Below are 22,636 nucleotides of genomic sequence, written 5' to 3'. Positions count from 1 at the left end.
TCATCTAATGCCAACCACAAATGCTGTGAGGTGATGTGTTTATTAAATTTCACAACACATTACAATATTACATAAAATATATATTGCTAAGAATTACATGCTGCAGTACTTTGTGTAATGTTGGTGCAGTTCTACTATTCATTTGATTTTTTCCGTAACTACAGTTCATTAAAATTGAAATTGACCTTTGCAAGTGTGCCATCTGTCAAGAGTTTTCTGGGGGTCATTTACTTTTGTCAGGTTGGGGTGACAGTGTCATCGTGGAAGATTCTCTCGGGCCTCTCCCTGTGTAGCTGCCCTTCTGACTGGAGATTCTCTGCCCAGTCACTACCATTCACAGAAAGGCGTAGAGGTCTTTATGTAAAGAGTCCATTATTGTCCAATTTTAGAGAAGAATGTAATGTGTTGGTAAATTTAGTAGAACTCCCCAGTATGACATATGAAAATGCATTTAACTATTCTTGAGTTGTTTCACATGTTTAAGATTCATTTTTGCAACGTGTAGCAAATCCCTAAATAATCTTTAGATTGTGGTCCTCTGGGTTATGCGCCATGTAGTCTTCTTGTACGTCAGCATTTCGGAGGCACAGGCCTAAAGAATTGAGAACCTAGAAGACCACACTTACACTGGTGTGGAAACTTTAAATTCTCCAACAAAAATGTTGGTTTCAGAAATTTAATGACATGATTGATCCTATGGACCCTGATGCAGAATTCAACAGATTACGTGAATCTGTTACAGAAAAGAAAGAAACAAAACCAAGAATCAAAAAGGTAAGTTTGTGTATTATTTTTTTATGAAAATAACTTTTTTTTGGTAGTGGTATATAGATGTGATTACCGTTGTCAGCGGTTCAAGTGGATTGTTAAAAAGCATCAGAGTTTGTGAAATACGCAAGGAAAACTTTTATTTTCTTGTGTAGGTATGTTTTTAGTTTTAGGCAGCATGGAATCCCAGAAGTGTTAAAAGATGGCAGTAGTGTTTGACTGCCGCCATAAAAAATAAACAATCGATGGAAACTTGTTTTTGACAAGATGGGGTACTCCCACATTACCATTGTGGTGTCAGGGCCTATCTTGACAGTACTCTTTCCGATTGATGGTTAGGATACAGAGGATCGGTTGAGTACCCCACCCCCACAATCGCCAGATTTAACCTCGCTTAATTCTTTATTGTGGAGTTACTTGAATGATGCGGTATACGGCACAAAACAGCAACACTTCAAGAGTTTGGCAAGACACTGGACAGCGATATCAGTAGCAGCGGCGTTAGTGGTTGTTTGTCAGTCAGTTGCTCACTGCTATCAGCTGTGCCACGAAGCTAATGGTGATAATTTTGAGCATCTACACTAAATTCACCAAGTGCCAATGCTGACATACGTAATGGTTTAGTTTATTGAAATTCCTTTTTTTCCATTAATTGGATGTGTCTACATTTTTGAGACACTCTGTATGTGTGGGTGGGTGCTTATAATAATACGTTTCTTACGTTTTTTTATTTGGCTCTTATTTAAAACTATAGTCATTCCTTCATTTATGAATTTTCAGTTTTAATGTCTACCGCATAAACGGAGAAATGACCTCATATTATTCGATTACTTTAAAATTCCTCTAAATTGAAACTTCATCCCTGCATGGACTGAGAGGACATTTTCCACACAGACAATAAAACTTGTGAATCCAATGTAGGAAAATGGCAGTAAAATAATGAAGCGCACGTCATCCGAGGGCAGTGGCGTTTCAGTGCCTTCTGCAAAGAAGATGCGCAGTAACTCCTTGGATGAAACAGAGCAGCACAGGTTGCTGAATGATGTGTCCCCCATACTTACCAATGACACTGGAATTGGAACTCCAAGGAAAGGAGCTGCTTGTAATCTGTTAGACAGGCCTGCCAACATCAGCAGACCGGTATGTGACAATTGTAACATCCCGTATTACCTTGTCCTCTGTTCTCGTTACCTTAGGTCAGAATTTTTTTAAATATTGTGTAGATATCGCACTAGTATTTTTTAAGTTATGAGCTAATGTGGGATATATGTATGTTTTAAACTGAAAAGGACACTGGTCAGATGTCTCGTATAGTAATAAAATAAGTTGATTTAATTTATATATTACATCAGTGTAATTTCTCATACCATTGATTCTTTAGCCTTCCATTAGGTGTCAGTATTGTGGATTAACAAGGGAGTTATACGAAAGTATCGCTGTACTCCCGTGGATTACTTGCCCTCTGATGGCCGGGTTTATTTTTGTCTGATCTCAATTTCGTGGAAGAAATGTGTGAATTTTAAATGTTTCTTAACTTTTTTTACCAGATCACGCCACCCTTAGATGTAGAAAGTGTATCACAGACGTTGAAGCAGAAGAATATACTTCCTTCACCACTCAAGTTTGGGTTTCTTGGCCTTGGAATAATGGGTTCAGGAATCGTCAAGAACCTTCTCAACTCTGGCCACTCGGTCATTGTGTGGAACAGGTCACCTGACAAGGTAAGACCCATTACCGTTTTCTGTTGGTTAAGTGGTTCAGGGGCATTGCTTTAGAGGCCGAGTTTCTGCATGCAGTTCACTGTTCATCCCTAAAGGATCTTTCTGTGATTAGAGCAGTCATTGTCAGGTGTAAGTAATGTTGTTAAAGGTACTTTATTTATGCCTGATAACAGAACCAGCATTTCTCCTTTGTTCTAGCGTTAGAGACACTTTGTTAAAATGCACACTATTAAATTTAAACTTCTAGGGTACAATTTAAAATATCATTGGTGGTAGCTGACAGTCGGCATTTAAATGGCCGAGTGCACAATATTAGAAAATGTTATGTAATTGTAAGAAAAGAAGTCTTCGACAACCTTAGAGGCCTCGAGAAACATAGGCAGAAATGGTGAAGAAATGTAGTTCCTGCAAATATAACAATTATGTGATACCATTACATCTTGCTTGAAGTGTGTTTGGATTCATCTGGCTTGGGGATCTTGTGAATGTGGTAATGAAGCTTTTGGTTCCATAAAAGGTGGGAAATTTATTGACTAGCTAATTGTACTACCGGATTTTGAAAGACTCAGCTGCACGGAAGTACAGGCAACTCTCGGTTTACGAACGAGTTCCGTTCCAAGACTTTGTTCGTTATGTGTGTCTTGCATTCCTGAGCTTTTACGATACGTATCGTATACGTTAGCAGCCATTTTAAAGCATTAAAACCATGTACTAATTATCATATAATAATTTTCTGATAATTATTGTAAAAAAATGCATTTTTAAAAAGTTTATTTATTTAAATCTTACAATTATGTTCACTATACGTTTGGCATTTCGTTTTGTAAGGAATTATATCTATTGGTGACTTTAAGAGATTTTAAATGAATTGTGGCATTCTTTATAGCGACGTTCGTAAACCGAGAGTTGCCTGTAGTTGGTCCAGAAGGAACCATTTTCAACTGCAACCATTGAAAACTCTAAAATGAAGAAGTTGGTTGTGATACTTGGCCCGTAATGTTAAAGGGAGAACACAGACTGAGGGTGTTTGAGAACAGGGTGCTCGGGAGAATATTTGGATCTAACAAGAGGGATGAAGTGATGGGAGAATGGAGGAAAGTGTATAATGAGATCCATAATGTGTACTCTACACCGAATATGAGCAATCAGATCAGTGAGGATTAAGTATGTGAGCACATGGGATGCATGAGAGAGACAAAATTTTAGTTTGAACACTTGGAAAACATGAAGTGAGGAAAGCGCTTCTTGTGAGACCTAGTTATAGATGGGAGGATAATAGTAAAATGGATCTTAAACCAGGTGAGAGGGTATGGATGGACTGATGGTGGCTGAGGATGTAGTTTAGCAGTGGGTTTTTGTGAGAATGGTAATGAACCATAGGTTCAATAAAAAAATAGGTAAAGTTTTGAACAGGTCAGCAACTATTGGCTTCTCAAGAACTGCTCCAAGGAGATATTGGGCTGTTAATGATTTTCAGTGCGCATAAAAAATAGGAAACCATATTGCCTAGTACATAAAGTATTTCAACTTGGTTTCATAATTTATCTTCTTGTAATTTTCACTGTTTCCTCCTCGTAAGAGAGCGTTTTTTTTGGGTTCTTGTTCAGGCCATGGGTAATTTTTGGTTTTATTTGTTGCTCCAATGAGGAACAGAGCCTGTGTAATATTGTGTTTGTCTGTTCCTGTGGTTTTTTAAGTTGGTTAATCGTTACGAAACTTGGTATGAACCATCATGGCATTAAAAGCATCTCGTGTTCATACTTCATACTTCTCGCCATAAACAGTACCATCATAATGACTAAGAATACTTCTGTGTTAGGTCATTAATTTTTGTACGGTGACAGGTTTTTTAAAATGTGAGAACTTTCATCATGTCAAGTTTATGACATTTTTTTGATGATGGCTGTTGAACTTTCATAGGAGAAAAATGTTACAGTGAATCTTATATAAATTAACTTTTGTCTTAAAAATAGTAAGCATGGTGATGGCATGAATGTGTGATGTTATGATAATGCTATTCAAATTTTGGAGGTGTCTACCATAGATAAGGCACCGAGTTGCACGTTAATTAACAGTGTCGATAGCCTTTCTGTTCTAATGGAAGCTTTTGAATGTAAAAAGGTACAATCTTGTACCTACGCACCATGCCATAAAGGTGTATAGAGGGCATGAAGGAAACACTCCATACTTTCTTGATCACATCAGTAGAGAGGGATGAGTGGTCATTGGCGGGCCACAACTTCTTCGGGGATTGAGATTTCCTGTTATTGAATAGACGTTAAAATGTACCTTCGAGACATTCTTTCTGTTGAAAGGAAGATGGGTGTCTTAGTTTTTCCAGAACTTTTTTTATTTGAACTTGTCTTGATTCCTGGTGGTGTTCCATCAACTTTGTCACATTATTAGAACCAATTATTTTTGATGGCAAGATCTACTATGGAAGATTTGTACTTTTTATGCAATAAGTGGCTGATTGCAATATATTACATATGTTATTTCCAAAAATATGCATGAGTACAAAGTTACTGGGAACTCGTTCATGTTGAAATTTCTGTTCTGAACATAGAAATGTAATGGGCTTTCTTGATTGTGGCTTGCTTAGAGATGAAGTGTGAGCTTGAGGACATTTACAGTGATATTAAAGAGTTAGATGTTGAGTTCCGCATTCCTTAGAGCATCTTCCTCCAGTAGGTGACATCACAGAGATAAGTCACGTTTCTGACATCATTAGGATCGAAATAGCATGCCAGTGCAAGATTACTAGGATTGGATTGACATTACTTCTCGTTTTGTACCAAAGGAATAATTCAGAGAACTTTTCAGGAATTGTTGTGTGAGGCATACTGATTTAAGAGTACTTTTGAGTCAGAATGTGCAGAATTGGAGTTTTTCGAGTTTGACGTTCTGGCACGTGAATTGGATTTTTATGCGATGCTGATACTGAAAAATAAATGCCAGGATTTTGGATCCTGCGTGTACCGTGAAAGTCCAAGCTCTGTTGTTTTAGGCTGCTCCTTCAGTGAATTTGTGGCAGTAGAAGTTAAATATTACTGTCATTACTGCAGAGAGTCTTCAGTTTCTTTTATCTGTCTGTTTTGTTTGTCCATCAGAACTCACCATGACTTATGATGATTATTTTATATGGACCTAGTTATCTCATAGTAGGAGACTAAATTCCGGAAATGCTTGCTACTTCTCAGTCCAAAATATTTTGTCTTCCCGTCTGATTTCTAAGAACTTGAAAATTAAAGTATACAAAACAATAATCTTGCCCGTTGTTTTGTATGGGTGCGAAACATGGTCTCTCACTCAGAGGGAGGAACACAGATTGCAGGTGTTTGAGAATCGGGTGTTGAGGAGGATATTTGGGCCTAAGAGGGAAGACGATGGGGCGTGGAGAAAACTGCATAATGACGAGCTTAAAAATCTGTACTGCTCCCCCAGTATTGTGAGGGTGATTAAGTCGAGAAGAGTGAGATGGGCGGGACATGTAGCGCGCATGGATGGGACAAGAGGTGTGCACCGGGTACTGGTTGGGAAACCTGAAGGGAAGAGACCGCTGGGGAGACCTAGACGTAGATGGGAGGATAATCTCAGGCGGGATCTATCCGAGATAGGAGTTGAAGGAAACTGGATTTTGTTGGCCCAGGACAGGGTCCGGTGGAGGGCTTTGGTTAATTCGGTGATGAACCTTCGGGTTCGGTAAGCCATCTAGTTAGTTAGTTATCTCATAGTAAGACAGTGAGTGGGCTTGTTTAGAAGGTTCTGGGTTTTATCCGTGGTCAAGTCTGTGTGCAGCCTTCTTCCTGCCTACAGACTGAAGCATTCACCTCTGCCAGTATGAAGTATATGGGGCACCCCTTGTGGTTTAGATGCGGCATTAAACTGTAGGTCCTCTTTGTTCAGTGGGTGTCCACACCCCACAGCAAAGCTTTTAGTTGTGACTAGGGTCACCATAGGCAAGGATAGGAAATCAGAGACCATCCCTGGGGTCATGAGAAAAACCCCACTGTCATAATGACTGAAATCAAATATTTGGGCGACGTAGTATTATGTGGAGTCCGTATTTTATACATTATCTTCATGTTCGATGCTTACAACAAATTGGTGCTGTCATTGACTCAATGCTAAAAGATAAAAATGTATGTAAATATTTGTTGAATGAGAGCCAGTAGTTTGTATACTGCGACCAAAAGTAGTGCTTCAATCTTCGTGTGATACTTGACAAAGGTTCCATTACTTCTTGCATCAGTGGGATCTCTTGTCAGATATTACATATCAGAGTCTTTGGAACAGGGATTTTTATGTAGGATTTGAGGTTCTCGCAGCAGAAAGAATGAAGATGGCTGTTTTCTGGGTTGTAGTGCAGTGTAATCTGGTAGGAGTTTACTAATATTTCAGAGGTACTTGCTGGCTCCATCTTCAGGGTGATTAGGTCTATTTTCGGGCTGATGATGGAGACAGCACATACCTCTGATATGCTGTAAACTTCTACCAGATTACACTGCACTACAACCCAGAAAACAGCTATCTTCAGGGAGTTTTATGTTAGTTCTGTTGCTGAAAACACTACATTACGCAAAGTTAAGGAATTTTTTTACAGCTGTGGTGATTACAGAGGAAATGTGCAGTGCTTTTGACAGAGAGGTCAGAGGAACAGTAGGCATAATTTCCACTGCATCTGTTGGCATTTTGAAACCACTGTGTACGTCAACAGTCGTATGTTTGGTACTGTCTTGTTCAGGAAAAATAGTACAAATTTATGTTTGGATTTGTGGTTGGAGAGAGGGGGTGAATGGAAAATTTAAAAAAGTTTAAGTTTGGTCACGTATTTATATACTCTTATTATGGGCAAGAAAATAAGACATGCAGAAAATACAGCAGTATAATCTTTACAGTTTCTTTATCTGAGTTGTAAATGATCTACAAATCTACTGGATGAATTAAAACAGTCCAGTGACAACAAAGAAATACTGATTTTTATATCTTCAACTTAATGATCATTTTTTCCATAAAAATATAAATGTTCAGTGCTGTTTGGTTCTTCCATTAACAAAGATATAATTCCCCCTCACCCCACTTTTGGCAGCTGGGTAGATCTGACATCATGTTATGTACTTATTTGAAAATATTATTCTTGCTGCTAAGATAGCGTAATAAGGAAAAGAAGAGGAACCAAACACCTTTTTTTTCCTCCATGTTGGAATAGTGTTTCCCCCTGCAATACATCATGACATAGGTATCTCCCAAAGTTATGTCAACATCTCAAAATATACTACAGTTTTATTAACGTTATATGCTTTAGCCTTTATTGGCCGTTTGTTGTGGCTTGCAAGTGAATCGTTCAAAGTGCGTTAAACTGTTAACCCCAGAGCAGCCAGTAGCCTGTTAGTACCAAAATTTGAATCCCCTACCCCCATACTGTAAAGGTTAAAAAGTAAACACAGAAAATACAAAGTCCATTTTAAGAAAAAGATAAGTAATTCTTTAACAAAATTATGTTACTGGATGTAATATTTTCGGATTTCTCGCCAGTAACAAATATAATATAGGCACTCCTTTGGCAGCGCTGAATAAATATTATTTGTTTTTATTATAAAACTGAAGCTGCAGCAAAACATCTGTGGATACCATCATGAGAAATCACGCATCTTAAATGCTTTGGGAGCACCTTTTCCCATAATTTCTTTATGTTGCTCTATGCCCTGTAAATTCTCTCAACATTTGCATAAAAATATGCAATACTGAATTCAGTGTTTAAATATAGTGAAGGTCTTCATTACTTATAATTTTTATGTAGAAACACATACCTCTTCAGCTTACGGAACTGATGAATAATTTACTTCATATGAAATAATGACCTGTGGACTTCGTGTGCAAGCTCAAGGCGGTCACAGAGAACTCACAGATACTTTCAATTAATCAAAAATTTTTCCGCACAAGCACAGACATATGGAAAATATGATCTTTTCTACATAGGATTTTAAGAAATCTACTTTTGGAACATTTTCTTCACACCAGTGGTAAATTAGTATAAGTGCACCTGCATTCAGAAAGTTAACATTATGTAAAGCAAAATATAATTGTCTTCTTCCGTCATTATGTTTTGACCTCTAAATTGTGCACTGATTTGAGATTATAATGAACACCTAAAAATTGTTTGGAACAGAATAAATATTGCATGACAATAATACTTTGTAACATTAAGAGCAGGATTATTTTGAAAAGTCTCTTCACCGTCATTATATTTATAAAACTAGAATCAAACTTAACATCCTTTGTTTCCTTGTAGGTTCCTTTCAGAGTCCCGAGTGTTTCACATTCCTTTTAAAACTTACAACAAAAATGCTGCACAGTAGACCCCAGAAAGCAACCAATAAAAGTAACTGCATAACTTTTTATTAACTTGCAGTACATTTTGGAATATCTGCATGTTCTGTAGTTAAAAACACGCCTAAAACATTCTAAATGTGGATGCCCTCAATAAGATGCAAATAATAAACTGTATTTTCATCCTTATGTGTTTAAATAAATGTTAAAATTATGAGCGGGTTTCCTGATTGAATTTCTACATCATGATCATGCATTATATATTTTTACAAAGAAATCAGAACATACGTGGGATCATATTATCATTTCCAGATTTTTACTTTCCCTGTATTTTTATAATCGCATCTTTAGGGAGACTGAACACTTAAAATTCATTTGTGGCCTCACTATACAGGACAGCATTATTTTAGTTGGTAAACTTCTGCAGCTAAATTTACCGCAAAATGTAATAGTCAAGTCATTGAATAATTTAAGAAGTGTAAAATGCTAAAATGGTTATGAGCTCCAATGTTTCATGTACAACATTGTGTTACTCCACATAACAAAATATAATACTAACAGTGAATTTAAGACTATTTTGAAATAATTTTAATACCCTCAAGATTACATTAGAAGGAAACTATTGAAAAATTATGACCTTCAAGTTCAGAAGCCAGTTTAACATGAAATGGCAACTGGAAAAATTTATGTTTATGGAATGAAGGGGCATAAAGCGTTCCTTTAAAATAAATTAATACTATTGCTAGCTTTAGTAACATTAAACCCAGAAATTTGCCATGTATGTCTTCAAGAATTAATTGTATAGGACATGGGAAAGATTCTGTTTGCTTGAAGACATACATACCAGGATATGTTTTAAAAACTATTGTACTTACGCACAAGAGTGTAAAAGTCAGCCACACTGTTTCAGCTTCCACCTCTGAAATCTTCTTTCTCAGTACACTTCAACATCTTAATCAAAATAAACCACTTTCCTATCACAGTTACTGAATAAATTAATCAAGTATAGGTTACCTCATTTTAACCTTACAAAAAAAAATCCTACTTGGCACTACAAGGCAGTTTCATGTTGCGGTATCTTTGCTAAATTGCCACTAGGTACAGCATCTTTAATAGTTATAGCTATATAGTTTTCTTTCTGAGGTGAACTTAGTTCTGGCAAACTTGCACTAAAATTATAACCATGGACATTGGTAACTGGCAGAAGGATGGATACTTCTTCTGCGGAAGCAGTTTCCTTCGTTTTTGTTGCACTTTTAAACACGGCACAAGGATCGTTTAAAGATTTCACTGAGTGATCATACTTTGTGTACCTACACAATCTTTGGCGAGAATTAGGAGTTAAGAAATAAGGCGATGTTTGCGGCTCAGTAAGCTCTTTATCTTCCTCATCATCTTCTAGCTGTAATTCTTTTCTTTCATCAAAAGAACCATCCATTCTAGCAACCAATTCATTCATGAATGTTCCTGGAGATAAATGTGGGCTTTCTGAGAGTTCGGTGGGTGTGTAATACAAAGATAAGTGGCTCTGAGTATCTTCTGATGTGTTAGTTTCATCTAGGTTATTGCAAGTGTGGTTCAGCTTTGCTTTTATATACATGTCCATTCTTGCAATATCTGATGTGTCAAACACAAGTGAATCAGTGCGGCCACAGGAACCCGATCGACAGTTTTCCAGGTAGAGACTTGGCAAATTCTCCAGTAATTTATTGAGGGTCTGCTGTTGATATTTGTAAGATTCACGAAAACGGAGAACTTGATGAGCGCTGAATTTTCGGATGCGGTTTCGTTGGAAGACATAATTCTCTCGCACCCAGTTGAGCTGGCCCGTAGAATATTCACGAACTCGTTTAACCTGAAACATAAACTGCCGTATAACATCTGGAATGCTGTTATCATGGGGGTAAATTTGACAGTTCATTTTCCATATGCACATGTGACTGATCCTTGCAAAGGATTCTTTTCATGATGGAGACAACTGATGGTATTTACTTTGTCAAATAAGAAAGAGATAAGGTAAATTTGTTTTATACCTGGTCATAGTATTGGTCTCGCAGTGCACTGAGATGGTTCGTGCCGTAATCGCGAATGTCACGCAGGTGTTTGACTTGGCCCTGGTAACTGGACTGAATCCATTCCACTTGTTGAGCACAATTATCCTTGATTCTGTGCACCTAGCATGTATAAATAGCACTAGCTTAGTGAACTGGAAGGGTCATGTAGGGTTTATAATATGTTGAAGAGTAGTAGTATTTTAACTTTTGAGAGTTTAAAACATTTTATAAACACAGTCCATATTTTAACAGTAAAGGCCTACAGCTATTGAAGTGGCAAGTTAAAACTTTAGAAAACTCTGAGGAGTGGGATTTATTCTTGCGTGGACATTTAGAAGGTTTCAGGCTTGAAGCTACATTTTAATAGTTCATGAACAAAAATAAAGTAAACTTTTTCTTGTCAAAATAGGATATTGATATTTTCACTTCCAAGAATTTGATTTTAGAACTCTTTTCATTTAGTAAATAATTAGTTGGAAAAGTTTAGATGAAAAAAAATGCATTTGTATTTGTTATTGTGTTTGGATTCCCAAAAGTCTATTTCAGTATCATTTACGCGCAGGCTTGTTAAATCGTAGCAGTATAATGAACCTCACAGTGGAATTATAAATATGTCTACAAATTCAATTGTTCATGCAACATATAAATATATTTGTTTAGAATATAAAAATTAATGACTTTATATGGCATTAAAATTGAAGAGACCCACACAGAACATGCAAAATTAAAAGTTATAAAGACACACAGAACACTAGTTGACAGAAAAGCAATTCCTGGATCATATAAACCGCAGTAGTCAACACAAACTATTCGGTTACTGAGAGGAATTAAATAATTAAGAAAAAAATAAATTTAATGATATGTACAATGACATTTTTCCCAGTTTCAAAATATGTGCATTAAATACCACTCAGAATTTGCAGACATATAAACGAAGCTGTTAACACCCCCCCCCCCCCCCCCCCCGGTTTAGAAATGCTTATTTATTGGGATAAACAACAAATATAAAGCATACCACACACCCAAAATAGAGTTATTTTGTGTTCTTATTTGGCAGAATACAAAACAAATAGAGGGAAAAATCATTGTAAAGCACGTCAGTCTAAAGTGTTGGAATTTTTTACCTAGGACGAGCCGTTATGGTGATGTCATCGATGTGACATTTTGCTAATCATGATGGTGTTCCTGGCTTTGTTCATTTCATATCTCCTTCGCTACTGTTTTGTTGTCATGTCACCATAACTTTTTACTACTGGTAATATAAAGTGTAGTGCCCTCTTTACATTTGTCCACATTTTGCCAAATAACAGAGTTCTCCAATGGCCCTGGACCTGCACTTACGGGATAATGTACTTCTTCTGGATTATAGAGTTTATGGACAGGTCTAATTTCTTAACTTACGAAATTGATCGATCAGACATAACATACCATTGGACATCTAGTTAAATATTCTAAGCACTTTGAAGGGATTGGAAAGTGTATTTTGATGTCAACATCATCTTAAACTGTTATAGTAATGAATGAAGGATTGCATTATAACTTGCCAGCTTCTGTGATCAGTTGAAAAGACATAGAAGCATACATATAAAGCCATGCATGCATTTAAACAGAGAAGAGCTTATCCTGTTGATAGAAAGATTTCTGTATTGATTTATTCTTCTACCTGCTGTGTGTAGTTCTCGCGCAGGCGATCTAATTGCTGGGTCTTGTATTGCTCAATGTTATCCAGCATCTGGTAGATTTGTCTAGCACGCGGACTAACCCGATCATGCCGACAGCAGCAACAGCATTTGCTCATCCATCCAAACCTAAACGAGCAGATAGATATGTATTTGTGTTGTCAGCTTTTGAATACATGTGCATATTTTGATCCACGTGATAGTAAATCCAACAAGCAAAAGTTGATACGTGTAAGGACGTTTAGTCGTCATGTCACACAGAATAAACTGTACGTTGCCTATACTGTTATTCATCTCTAGTCTACGCAAATACCTTGATATTTTTTTAAAATGTCAGGCTAATCCGCTCCTGAATATGTCAGACATTGAAGACGAGAAGGTTGCAGGTGTTTTCGACAGACTTAATTAAAATCACTTTATTATTAGAACAGACCTCAGAAGCCTTTCTCTTACTTCATACTTATATATGAATCATATTGGAATTTTAACACTCTTCTGGGTTGTTGCCTCCATCACCAGTGCGATTATTGCCCTGATGATGGCGGCAGCAAGGACCTCTGAAACGTCGGTAAACTTCTACTAGACTACACAGCGTAACAACCCAGAAGATATAAATGCCTTACATTAAATATCAGTTTTAATTGGATAATACTGTTTTCAGGCTATGTGCAAAATGAGTATATTTAAAGTTCTTGGCTTATGAGAGAATGCTGTTTTAAAGATAGTGGATGTCTTTATGAAAGTAGCAGATTCCAGATTGATTTGCGACGTTTTCAGTGACCACCGTCTGTTATGCCATGTGCCATACCTTAGTGAGCTTTGTAAATGTTTCAGTATACATATTTGATATTTGGTTGACGACATTACTGATACACCACAAACTAGTTAGACTGATTTCTTCAGTAATAAGATTCTAGTAGGCTGATGGGAGTGGTTATATTTATTTTGTATCTGAGAAAATCAGAATATATATTTTAAAATGAATTTTAAGTAATAACTAAGGATAGATAACAGAAAGTTATGCTTATCCTAAAAGCAAACATGCACATAAGCCAAAGCAAATACATTGTTCTCATGCGTGTACACGTACTCTATTGAGATAATTTCCATTTACATGCACAAAATTGCGCGGGCCGTATAGGAGTTTCCTGACATCTTAACACAAGACGCTTCCTTTGGATTCAAAAGCACCGGTTATGAAGTTTCATACTGTAGATTTTTTTTTTAAATGCGTACAGAAATTATTATTGTTGCGTAATGTAATTTTGGGCGAAGGCAAGTTAAAATATACTGCTGTTATGCAATGGATTAGCGTGTGAGTGAAGGATAATTTGTCCTTACCTGTTGTACAGGTACAGCAGGAGTTGAATAAATAAAACCACTAACAGGAATGCAAGTGCAGCAGCTGCTCCAACAGAAATGCTGACAATTTTGATGCGGTAGATGGTTATAGGGTCTATGCTCAATACAACGTGTGCCGTCACATTTGCCGTGGGGTTGGCGGCGAAGCAGGTGTATCTTCCACAATCCGAACGTAGGATGTTGCGGATGTAGAGCGTTCCATTTTCCAGAACTTGCACTCGGGCACTGTCTTCAACACTTATCACTGATAGATTTGAGTAGTGGGCATATGGGTGCTTGGAGAATTCATCTGGCATGGTAGGATTTGGGTTCCAGTGAAGAGCGAGGTTCATGGGCGTGACCCATGTTATTGATGGTGAAGGGCTTCCAGTGAAGGAACATTCGAGTAACCCGTCAGAACCCAGCTCGTAGAGATGCGGTGGAGTAGAGCTTAGAAGTCGCGTAGCTTTACAGTTAAGGCCTCGTAAAGTATGTAACATATTGCTGCGTTTGGCATTGATGTAGGAGGGACTTGCGCATAGCAGTTCATTCTGAACGAGAGTGCGATTTTTGCTCCACCGAAGAAACCAAAGCATCCGGCAGTCACACGTCCAGGGGTTTCTGCCAAGGTTGAGTTTTTGAACATTTGTAAGGGTAGACAAGGATTGTGGAAGTTTTGTTAGGTTGTTGCCACTGAAGTCGATGTGTTGTAGGTTTGAACAGTGAACCAGTGTGTGGTCATCAATTTCCCTGAGGTATTCATTGTTGTTTATAATCAATGTTTTGAGGTTTGCCAGCCCGTTGAAATCAGAGTCTAGCAGCACTTTCAGCTCAGTGTTCGCTATAATTAGCGTGTCCAAGTTCGAACATGGGCTGAACAGTTTTGCTGGTAGGTACTGTAAAGGATTATCACTTAGGTTTAACCATGCTAGCTTGTCCAGACCATGGAAGGAATTACTGGAAAGTTGTTGAAGTAAATTTTTCCCTAAATGTAAGTACTGGAGATTCCTAAGTCCACTGAAGAGATTTCTTGGCAAGTTGCGTAATGAGTTATTGGATAAATCCAGCGTTCGTAAGTCAGTGAGACAGGCGAAGGACTGCGAGGAGAGAGAAGCTAGGCTATTTCCTTGCATGTATAAGGATATTATATGCTGATTTGATGAAAAAAAGTCATCAGGAATGAGGGCAATTGTGTTGTATGATAGGTCAAGAAACTGGAGAAGTTTTAATGGAGCAAATACTTGAAATGGTATCACATGGAGTTCATTATGACTTAAAGATAACTCTTCAAGTTTGTCAAGGCCTTCAAAGATATTTTCTGGAAGATCGTGTAACATGTTCCATGACAGGTTGAGCAGTTTCAATTCTGACAGTGGATGGAAAGCCTTTCCGTGCACAGTGTCCAACCTGTTCTTGCGCAGATCCAACACGTACAGCCTCTGAAGCTTATAAAACGCGTCATGATCTATCTGCTCAATGTCGCTGTTCTGCCAAGTAATATTTCTCAGTAATGCGGCATTGCCGAATGTGCCTGAATGAAGAATAGTAACGTTGACTGCAGTAAATGATAGTTGGGTGAGGTTTATTGGGATCTCTATACCACTGAAGTTGCGATCATGGCAGTTCATTCTGAGGGAGGGAGGTGAAGAGGGGTGGTGTTCACGGAGACAGTTGCACTGTTGTGGGCAGGATGGGCTATGAGAGTAGGATCCCGAGTGTCGGGTGCGGTGGTGAGCGTACGGCTCCGTCGTAGCACTGACCATTGCAGCAGTGGCAGGATTAGAGTTTGTCGTTGGATTTGTGCTGTAGGCACCGCATGGTTGTTGAATGAGAAAGCAAGTTATCAAGAACAGGAGGAGGGATGAAGGTGGAACAGTAGGGGCAGTGGTAGCAACTGCCGCAACATCCCTGCTCCTTTGATTTGATCTCATCTTTCACAGCTGTGCATCATTGTAGGATTGTGTTTCGTGAATTGGCCAGTGCTGCCAACTGCAAGTACTGGTTCTTGGTTACCTGAAAAAAAGAACAGGTAACTGTTAAAGAGTGGCCTCCTAAATCGCGTCAATTCTGACATGCTGAAAAATAGCTTTTTTTTGTACCGAGTGATTATTCTTAGATGATAGTCCGCTAGCTGTAGGTCCTGAGGACTACCTAGAGCCCCCCCCCCCCCAGTTAGGTTACCATTTTCTTGTGGGATTTATCATAGAATTCCTTATGAGAATCTGATGTCAGAATTAATTGCTGTGGAAAGATGAAGTGTTTAGTCATTATAGTTAAGTGTCATGTTTTGTGGCTAGACAAGAATTTTGGCAAATTTATAACAGCTTTAGATTTGAGGTTTCTGTGGTGATAAGAATTTGGATGGAACTCTTCAGGATTGTGAGTCGTTAGCAACATTTTGGTACAACCTGTTTTGTACATTTTCATTTTCAAATTTCTGCCTTGGAGATGTGGATGGCAGGTTTCTTGAAAACCTTGCCAACCGCCAAGTCCTCACCGCGTCACAGCCCGGACAGCTGTTTTACTTTTCGTACTGTTGTGCCAGCTGCGTGTGTAATTAGCTTCTCCTATTAAATGTGCCATATACGTATTATTGTACGTGTTGATTTTAATATATGCTTAATATTTTTAAACCTTGATATTAAGGTCTTAAATTGTGATACGAGCATGTTTTATGATGCATTGTAATCCTGATGCAAAAACAAGCCATGTTTTGGCAGTCATGTAAAGAGAAAATACTTTCATTAACATATGGCCATTTATTTAAGTCTCCCCATTGAACTGGGCGCATACTAGAAAGTCTTACTGTATCCCATTATTTTGGCATATTTTCATTCACTACATATCTATCGTGCTTGACGATACGCATAGCAGAAATAATTTCCTTAATTAATAATCCACACGTATTAGATTGGTTGTGTCTTAGTAGTGATACTTTGACCAGTGGTTCTTATCATCTAATTTTTATGAAGTTTGAAAAGTACCTCGTTTTATGTAAATCTGAGTTCATTAAGTTATAACCATGTAAAGCCCAGTGGTAACTATGTGTACCACCAGTTTTAAAAATTATTAACACAGCATTTTGTACTCTGTGTATCAGAATAGACTGCAAATTCTTTTACTTAAATTGCATTAACCAGTTGATCTTTGTAATGGTGACGTGTTTCCTTTGCAGTACGGACTGAATTCTTAAATATTATTTAGATGAGGTTCGGGCTCCAGAGAGATGAAGTTTGTGTATTTATTTTTTTAATGCATCGATCAGTTTTCTTTATTTTTTTTACTTGTTCATGGATCATGTCGAGATTATTTGTCTTATCATTAAACGTATCAATTCAGAGAACACTGAGGAAAAAATTATAACTATACATAGATTAAGTTCGGTATTGGTATGTGGAAGTTCCACTTTTCTCACCTCTCTGTCTTCATGGTGTTAATTCTTCGTAATTTGTGGGCAAATAACAATTATTTATATAGATAACTCCTTAAGAAGGCCGAACACTGTTACAGACTTTTACATCGTGGCGGTAGGATTTCCGCGTAGTTATTAATACTTTCGGCACCCGCACTAAAAGAGTGAACGGAACACAACTAGATGCGACACATCATCATCTTCTAGGGGACTTTTATTTACCAGCCGTCCGCGTACAGTCCACCTCGCGGTCACTTGTACCGAGCCAAATCGCTACTAGTTGCCTAACACCGGCTCGGTCTTAGCACAGCTAGTGAGAAAATGGCCGACAACTGTCGACGGACCGACCAACAGGGAGCGAGGCGGTCTGGTGCTCGGTTGGGCCACTGGCTCGCCTCCTCTCACAGAGACAGAGCGGGAAGATCGCTTCTCTCTCTCTCTCTCGAGAGAGAGAGAGAGAGAGTTCCACTCATCTGAAAGGAAGCATCAGTAGATACCGCCGGTGAAACAGGAAGATGTTTGACAAATGTGTTCCTTATCTAGTCGCTGTTGACAGGATTTTCCTCAGTACTACATTTATCATCGGTTAATTCTGAAGGACAGAATCCTTCAGGAGTCGCGGAGCTTGTCAGTAAGTTCCTCGCTTTTCGTGGAACTCACTGCGGCCCGTTTCTGGATCGTGTCAGGAGCCACTCAGATGCTGAAAATGTCCACAACTTTCTCTTGCGCCATTGCGAGATGTTTCTGGGTCTGGTTTCATGGGTTGTTCGAATAAATTATCCGTTTGAGCATCCACACAGAAGGGATTTTGACGGGGTGAGATCTGGTGATCGTGGTGGCCGAAGGCGACGTCCATCAACAATTCTCGTTCTAAACAGGGATTGTTTTCTTAAACGGCGTTAACCACTTGATGTTTTTAATGGCGAAATGTGATGTTTTCTTTGCGGTACGGACTGAATTCGTAAATATTATGTAGACGTACTTCTTCAACCAGCTCTTCAAGGTTTTCCTCGTATCATAAGATAAGGATCGTTAGAGGTCGTGGCTTATGGAACATCGCCAACGCGTCCTTCAGATGTCTGTGAACAACATTAACAAAATTGCGTTAAGGAAGAAATCGTTTGACTTTTTATCATTTGCCTAAAAAAGTAAAGATTGGAATTGGATTGTAATTTTATCTAATGTTCTGTGTGGGCGTGAAACTGTGGGTGTTTGAGAATATTTCAACGTAGTAACAGGACGGAGAAAGCTGCATTGTGAGTTTAATAATTTGTACTCTGATATTATTGAACTGGTAAAGTGAAGGGGGATGCGATGGGCTGGACTCGTTCGACATATATAAAAATACATAGAAAATTTTTGACTGGAAGAGACCTGGCGATGGACACGAGGATATTGTTGAAATGTTTTTTAAGAGAACTGGGATGTGACAGAATTGTATTCATCTGACTCAAGATACGGTCTGGTGGCGGGCAGTTATTGAACACGATAATGAATCCTCGGTTAGTTGCTAATTGCTGCTTTTTAAACAGCTGTGAGGAAATTTTGTATTTGCATGGACAAATGAATAATTTCTTCGGAGCCTTTTGCTGACGTAGAGCATCGAGTTTCTGACCTAGTCCCGTTGAAGGTCGTTGGGTCAGGAGATGGAGACCAGGGGCTTTCAGCATTGTTTTGGATGCCCTGTCGCCGCCACTGAACGGAATTCCTCGAATGAGGCCGGAAACAACCGAACTGCACCGCGTCTATTGATTACGCCCCCCCTAAAAAAAACCAGAGCTCGGTGTTCCTTTATTTTGTGATGTGCCAACTACTGGGTTGTGTAATAGAAGGATAAGGTTAGCAGAAGAGTGGAATTTGCAAAGAGGAAATTGGTGGGAGAGACTTCGATTTCAGGGGGGAAGAAAGAGCATCTTATAGTTAGAAGGTCCCCAGGCAATGCCCGCTCGTCCTTCTGGTAGGAATAGGTTTAGTAAGGGCAAGGGATTTAGAAGGAGACAGGATGGGGTAAGAAATGGAGAGGGGGAGGTTGATAAGGATCTTTGCGTTAATTTTGAATTTTGATATTGGCCTTGGAAGGACGGCGTTTGGGAAAAGATTTACGTTAATGTTGGGGGGGGGGGCTACTATAGAGCGGAATTTTGATGTTAACACTGGGGGGCTGCAGAGCAAAGTGGAATTTGGGTACCAACTCTGCATTTGCCCCTAGGACCGAGGAAAATCACGGAAAACCTTGGTCGAGTTGGCCGGTCGCAGGACCTTCCGGATGCGCGCTGACTTCTAGCCACAAGTCCGGTATTTAAAATCGCGAGCCCTAACGGTAGCCTCTGTCCGCGCGCTCCCTTTATTAAAAATTCATACTTCTTTTTACATAGATTTGTTTTGGATAGGAAACGACCAACTCGGTTCGTTGCGTATCCAATTACAATAAAAAAAATAGTCATTTTCCAGAAATCACTTTTCCATTTTCTTGCCGAGGTCGTCCTGTGTCCCAGCGCAGGGGATTGGTCGATGTGACAGCCTGTGGACTGGACCCTCCGGGGTACCTGAAACAGACTGGTGGTGCTCTGTAGTCTGAATTACTTTTAAGAATCCAGTCCGTACCGCGAAGAAAACACCACACTTCACCATTAAAAAGATCAACTGGTTAACGTTGTTTAAGGAAGTAATCGCTGTTTACACTGAGAATCATAGTTCGTCTGATTAATATTAAAGAATTCAGTCCGTACCGCGAAGAAAACACCACACTTCACCATTAAAAAGATTAACTGGTTAACGTTGTTTAAGGAAGTAATCGCTGTTTACACTGAGAATCATAGTTCGTCTGATTAATATTAAAGAATTCAGTCCGTACCGCGAAGAAAACACAACGCCTCACCATTACAAATATCAAGTGGTTGACGCTGTTTAAGGAAGTAATCGCCGTTTACACTGAGATTCATACGAGACGCATGAACGCGGGTTAAAATACAGAATTACTGTCGCCGTTAGACTTTTAATGGTCAAAGCAGATTATTAATAACAGTAAAATCTGTCTATTGGAACGTCTTTATTCCCCAAAATTTAGAAGTAAATCCAGTGCAAAGAATTGTGTCTAAGATGGCTGTCGTCTGGGTTGTAGCGCCGTGCAGTCTGGTAGACATTTACCAGCGTATCATCGTCTTCCTGATGACAATCGCCGTGGGAGTCCTAATTATATATCTAACTTTTTAACGCGAAAAGAGCAGATAACAGGGATATAACGAAAAATAATCCGCTGTAATGTGAATTGTTTTCTGTTTACGTAATTTATTTTCTACGTTGTTACCTGAAATTTATACGTAAGTTCATATTTCTGTCAAATGGGACAAGGTTAAAATCGTCCTTTAGCAAGTATTTGGTGTTAGGAAAACCGAGACGCTCAATAGTCAAAAATGTTGAGTTATATAATTTCTGCGTGCCGTAAACGTCGGTTTTCAGGGATTAGTCTTACCATACCAGACAGCCACCGCGGGATGAGTTGAGAAATTTTCGTGTTACATCTCGGGACCCTTGCATGCTGCTGTATCCAAAGCGTAGCCCCCGTCCTTGGTTTCAAAGTAAGGATTTTCTCGTCGCGTTTGTTAAAATCGTCTAACGAGCAACGCGAGAGAACGGGACTAGAATTCTCGGCGAACGAAACGGAGGGATCAATAATGACCTGGCAGTCAGACATCCGGAGTATTCTGAGTTGAGTTAACTTGCATTTTGTCCCTTTCCGGACAATACGCGCCGGAATAATAAGTACCGGCATTGTAATTAATATATGGTGACCTTGGTTGTTTCTGTATATAAACCGAAGTTTCGGGGCTGAAGATGCAGGTAGTATGTTTCTCCGAAACGTCGGTACCTGCATACAAATATATACGGTGTTACAACCAAAAGCCTCCATGTTTTGATCGTCGAATGTTTTGGCTGTGTTAAAAATGACGCTTAAATAAATGCACGTTAACTTGTGGTCACGTGTTTGATTTGAGAAAATCCCCTTTTTCGTATTTTAGCTATTGGCAATTTGAGATCTCCATTTGTACGAAATTCGAATAATTCAGCGTTAAGATTTATCGGCGCACTGCACTCCAGAATCTGCGACCCTTCTAATTTGATAATTTAGATTCGTACTACGTATTTAATTAATTATTACTTTCCTTAACTTACGCTTTTGTTAATGACAAGACAAGAAACAACGCGGGATTTTTTTTTGCGTTAATTTAAAATAATAAATGAGGTTTTCTGACCATCACGAAAATATATGTCGGGACAGTTGAGAATTATATCCCAAAATTCTGAGACGTCTGATTACCTTAATGCATAAAAGTTTTATATTTGTTTAGTGGCCAGTATTTTAAACATTTTCGTGTAATTCAAGCTACTGAAAAAGCGTAGTTAAATGTTCTGGATATCAGAATTTACAGGAGCAACCAAATATCTCCGTAACCGTAAAGAAAGTCTCAATATTCTATGCCAGTCACGTAAGTGGTTGCCGGAGAACGAGTTTAAATTATAATGGCTGAGCAGACAGCATTGAACAGAAGTGTTAGTTAATTCACACTTAGTTCGTGCGTTAATACTCGGCAGGATTTGAGGTTCTCACGGCTGTAAGTCTTGAAAATGACTGTCTTCTGGGTTGTTGCCCCCGTGTAGTCTGGTAGAAGTTTACCGACGTTTCGGAGGTACTTTCTGCCTCCATCATCAGGGCAGTGAGTGATGATGGAAGGACCTCTGAAACGTCGGTAAACTTTGAACTCTGAAATATACGACAATTTGAATTTTAAGGTAGGACTTGCCTGCACAAATGTTCGACATTGACATTATCTGTTCGCAGTTGTGCGCGAAATCGATGTCTACATCTGAAGGTTCTCTCTCTCTATCTCGCTCTGTCGCCTCGTGAAAGAGGTTTGACCTTGCGAGTATAAGCAAAACAACATGGCGGACGAAAAAAAACATCTGTTCACCGACAGAATTGCGTTTGAGACTGGTGACCGCGTGTCGCGCATTCATAAGAAAATTCTAAGACATTTTCATAATCATTTTTCTTTGTGACGTCGAATCAGTGATTTGTGCAAGGTCTTTTAGTCGTATCCATTTATTCTTTCCGACATCTTACATCCAAAGACTTAATCAAGTCTCGTAGTTTAGGGAGTTGGTCAACAATTAATGCCACGGAACGCGGTTTTGAGAAGCTGATAGTCACTTAGCTGGTAAGCAGTGTTTCACGTGGTGTGACGATATTTGTATGCAGAAGCGCGCCCCAAAAAGAAATGTTCTAATTGACCTTCGTACATGGACTATGTTCGTGTGTAGTCCGAAGCCAGT

The 22,636-nt window shown here is 38.8% G+C and overlaps 2 protein-coding genes across 2 annotated transcripts in view; one reads left to right on the top strand and one right to left on the bottom strand.

Annotated features, from left to right (window-relative positions):
* The window catches only part of Ndf (Nucleosome-destabilizing factor), a 40,762-nt gene that overhangs the window by 4,399 nt on the left and 13,727 nt on the right, over positions 1-22,636 (top strand). The window contains exons 5-7 of the mRNA XM_022081877.2: positions 673-774; positions 1,690-1,908; positions 2,316-2,489. Of these exons, the coding sequence (XP_021937569.1) occupies positions 673-774; positions 1,690-1,908; positions 2,316-2,489 (495 nt within the window). The remainder of the gene's footprint in view (positions 1-672; positions 775-1,689; positions 1,909-2,315; positions 2,490-22,636) is intronic.
* Positions 7,303-17,654, bottom strand: LOC110838572 (uncharacterized). The gene is made up of 5 exons (XM_022081875.2): positions 17,309-17,654; positions 13,894-15,906; positions 12,537-12,681; positions 10,853-10,993; positions 7,303-10,674 (listed from the first exon to the last, which is right to left on the bottom strand). The coding sequence occupies exons 2-5, from the start codon at positions 15,822-15,824 to the stop codon at positions 9,871-9,873; spliced, it is 3,021 nt and encodes a 1,006-aa protein (XP_021937567.1). The 5' UTR covers positions 15,825-15,906; positions 17,309-17,654; the 3' UTR covers positions 7,303-9,870.

This window comes from Zootermopsis nevadensis, unplaced genomic scaffold, assembly GCF_977971745.1.
Source record: "Zootermopsis nevadensis isolate Lab colony 2312 unplaced genomic scaffold, Znev_1.0 Znev_ptg000022l, whole genome shotgun sequence".
Lineage (NCBI taxonomy): Eukaryota > Metazoa > Arthropoda > Insecta > Blattodea > Termopsidae > Zootermopsis > Zootermopsis nevadensis.
The sequence above is the reverse complement of the archived record's forward strand: the minus strand, read 5'-3'. Positions and strand labels throughout refer to the sequence as shown.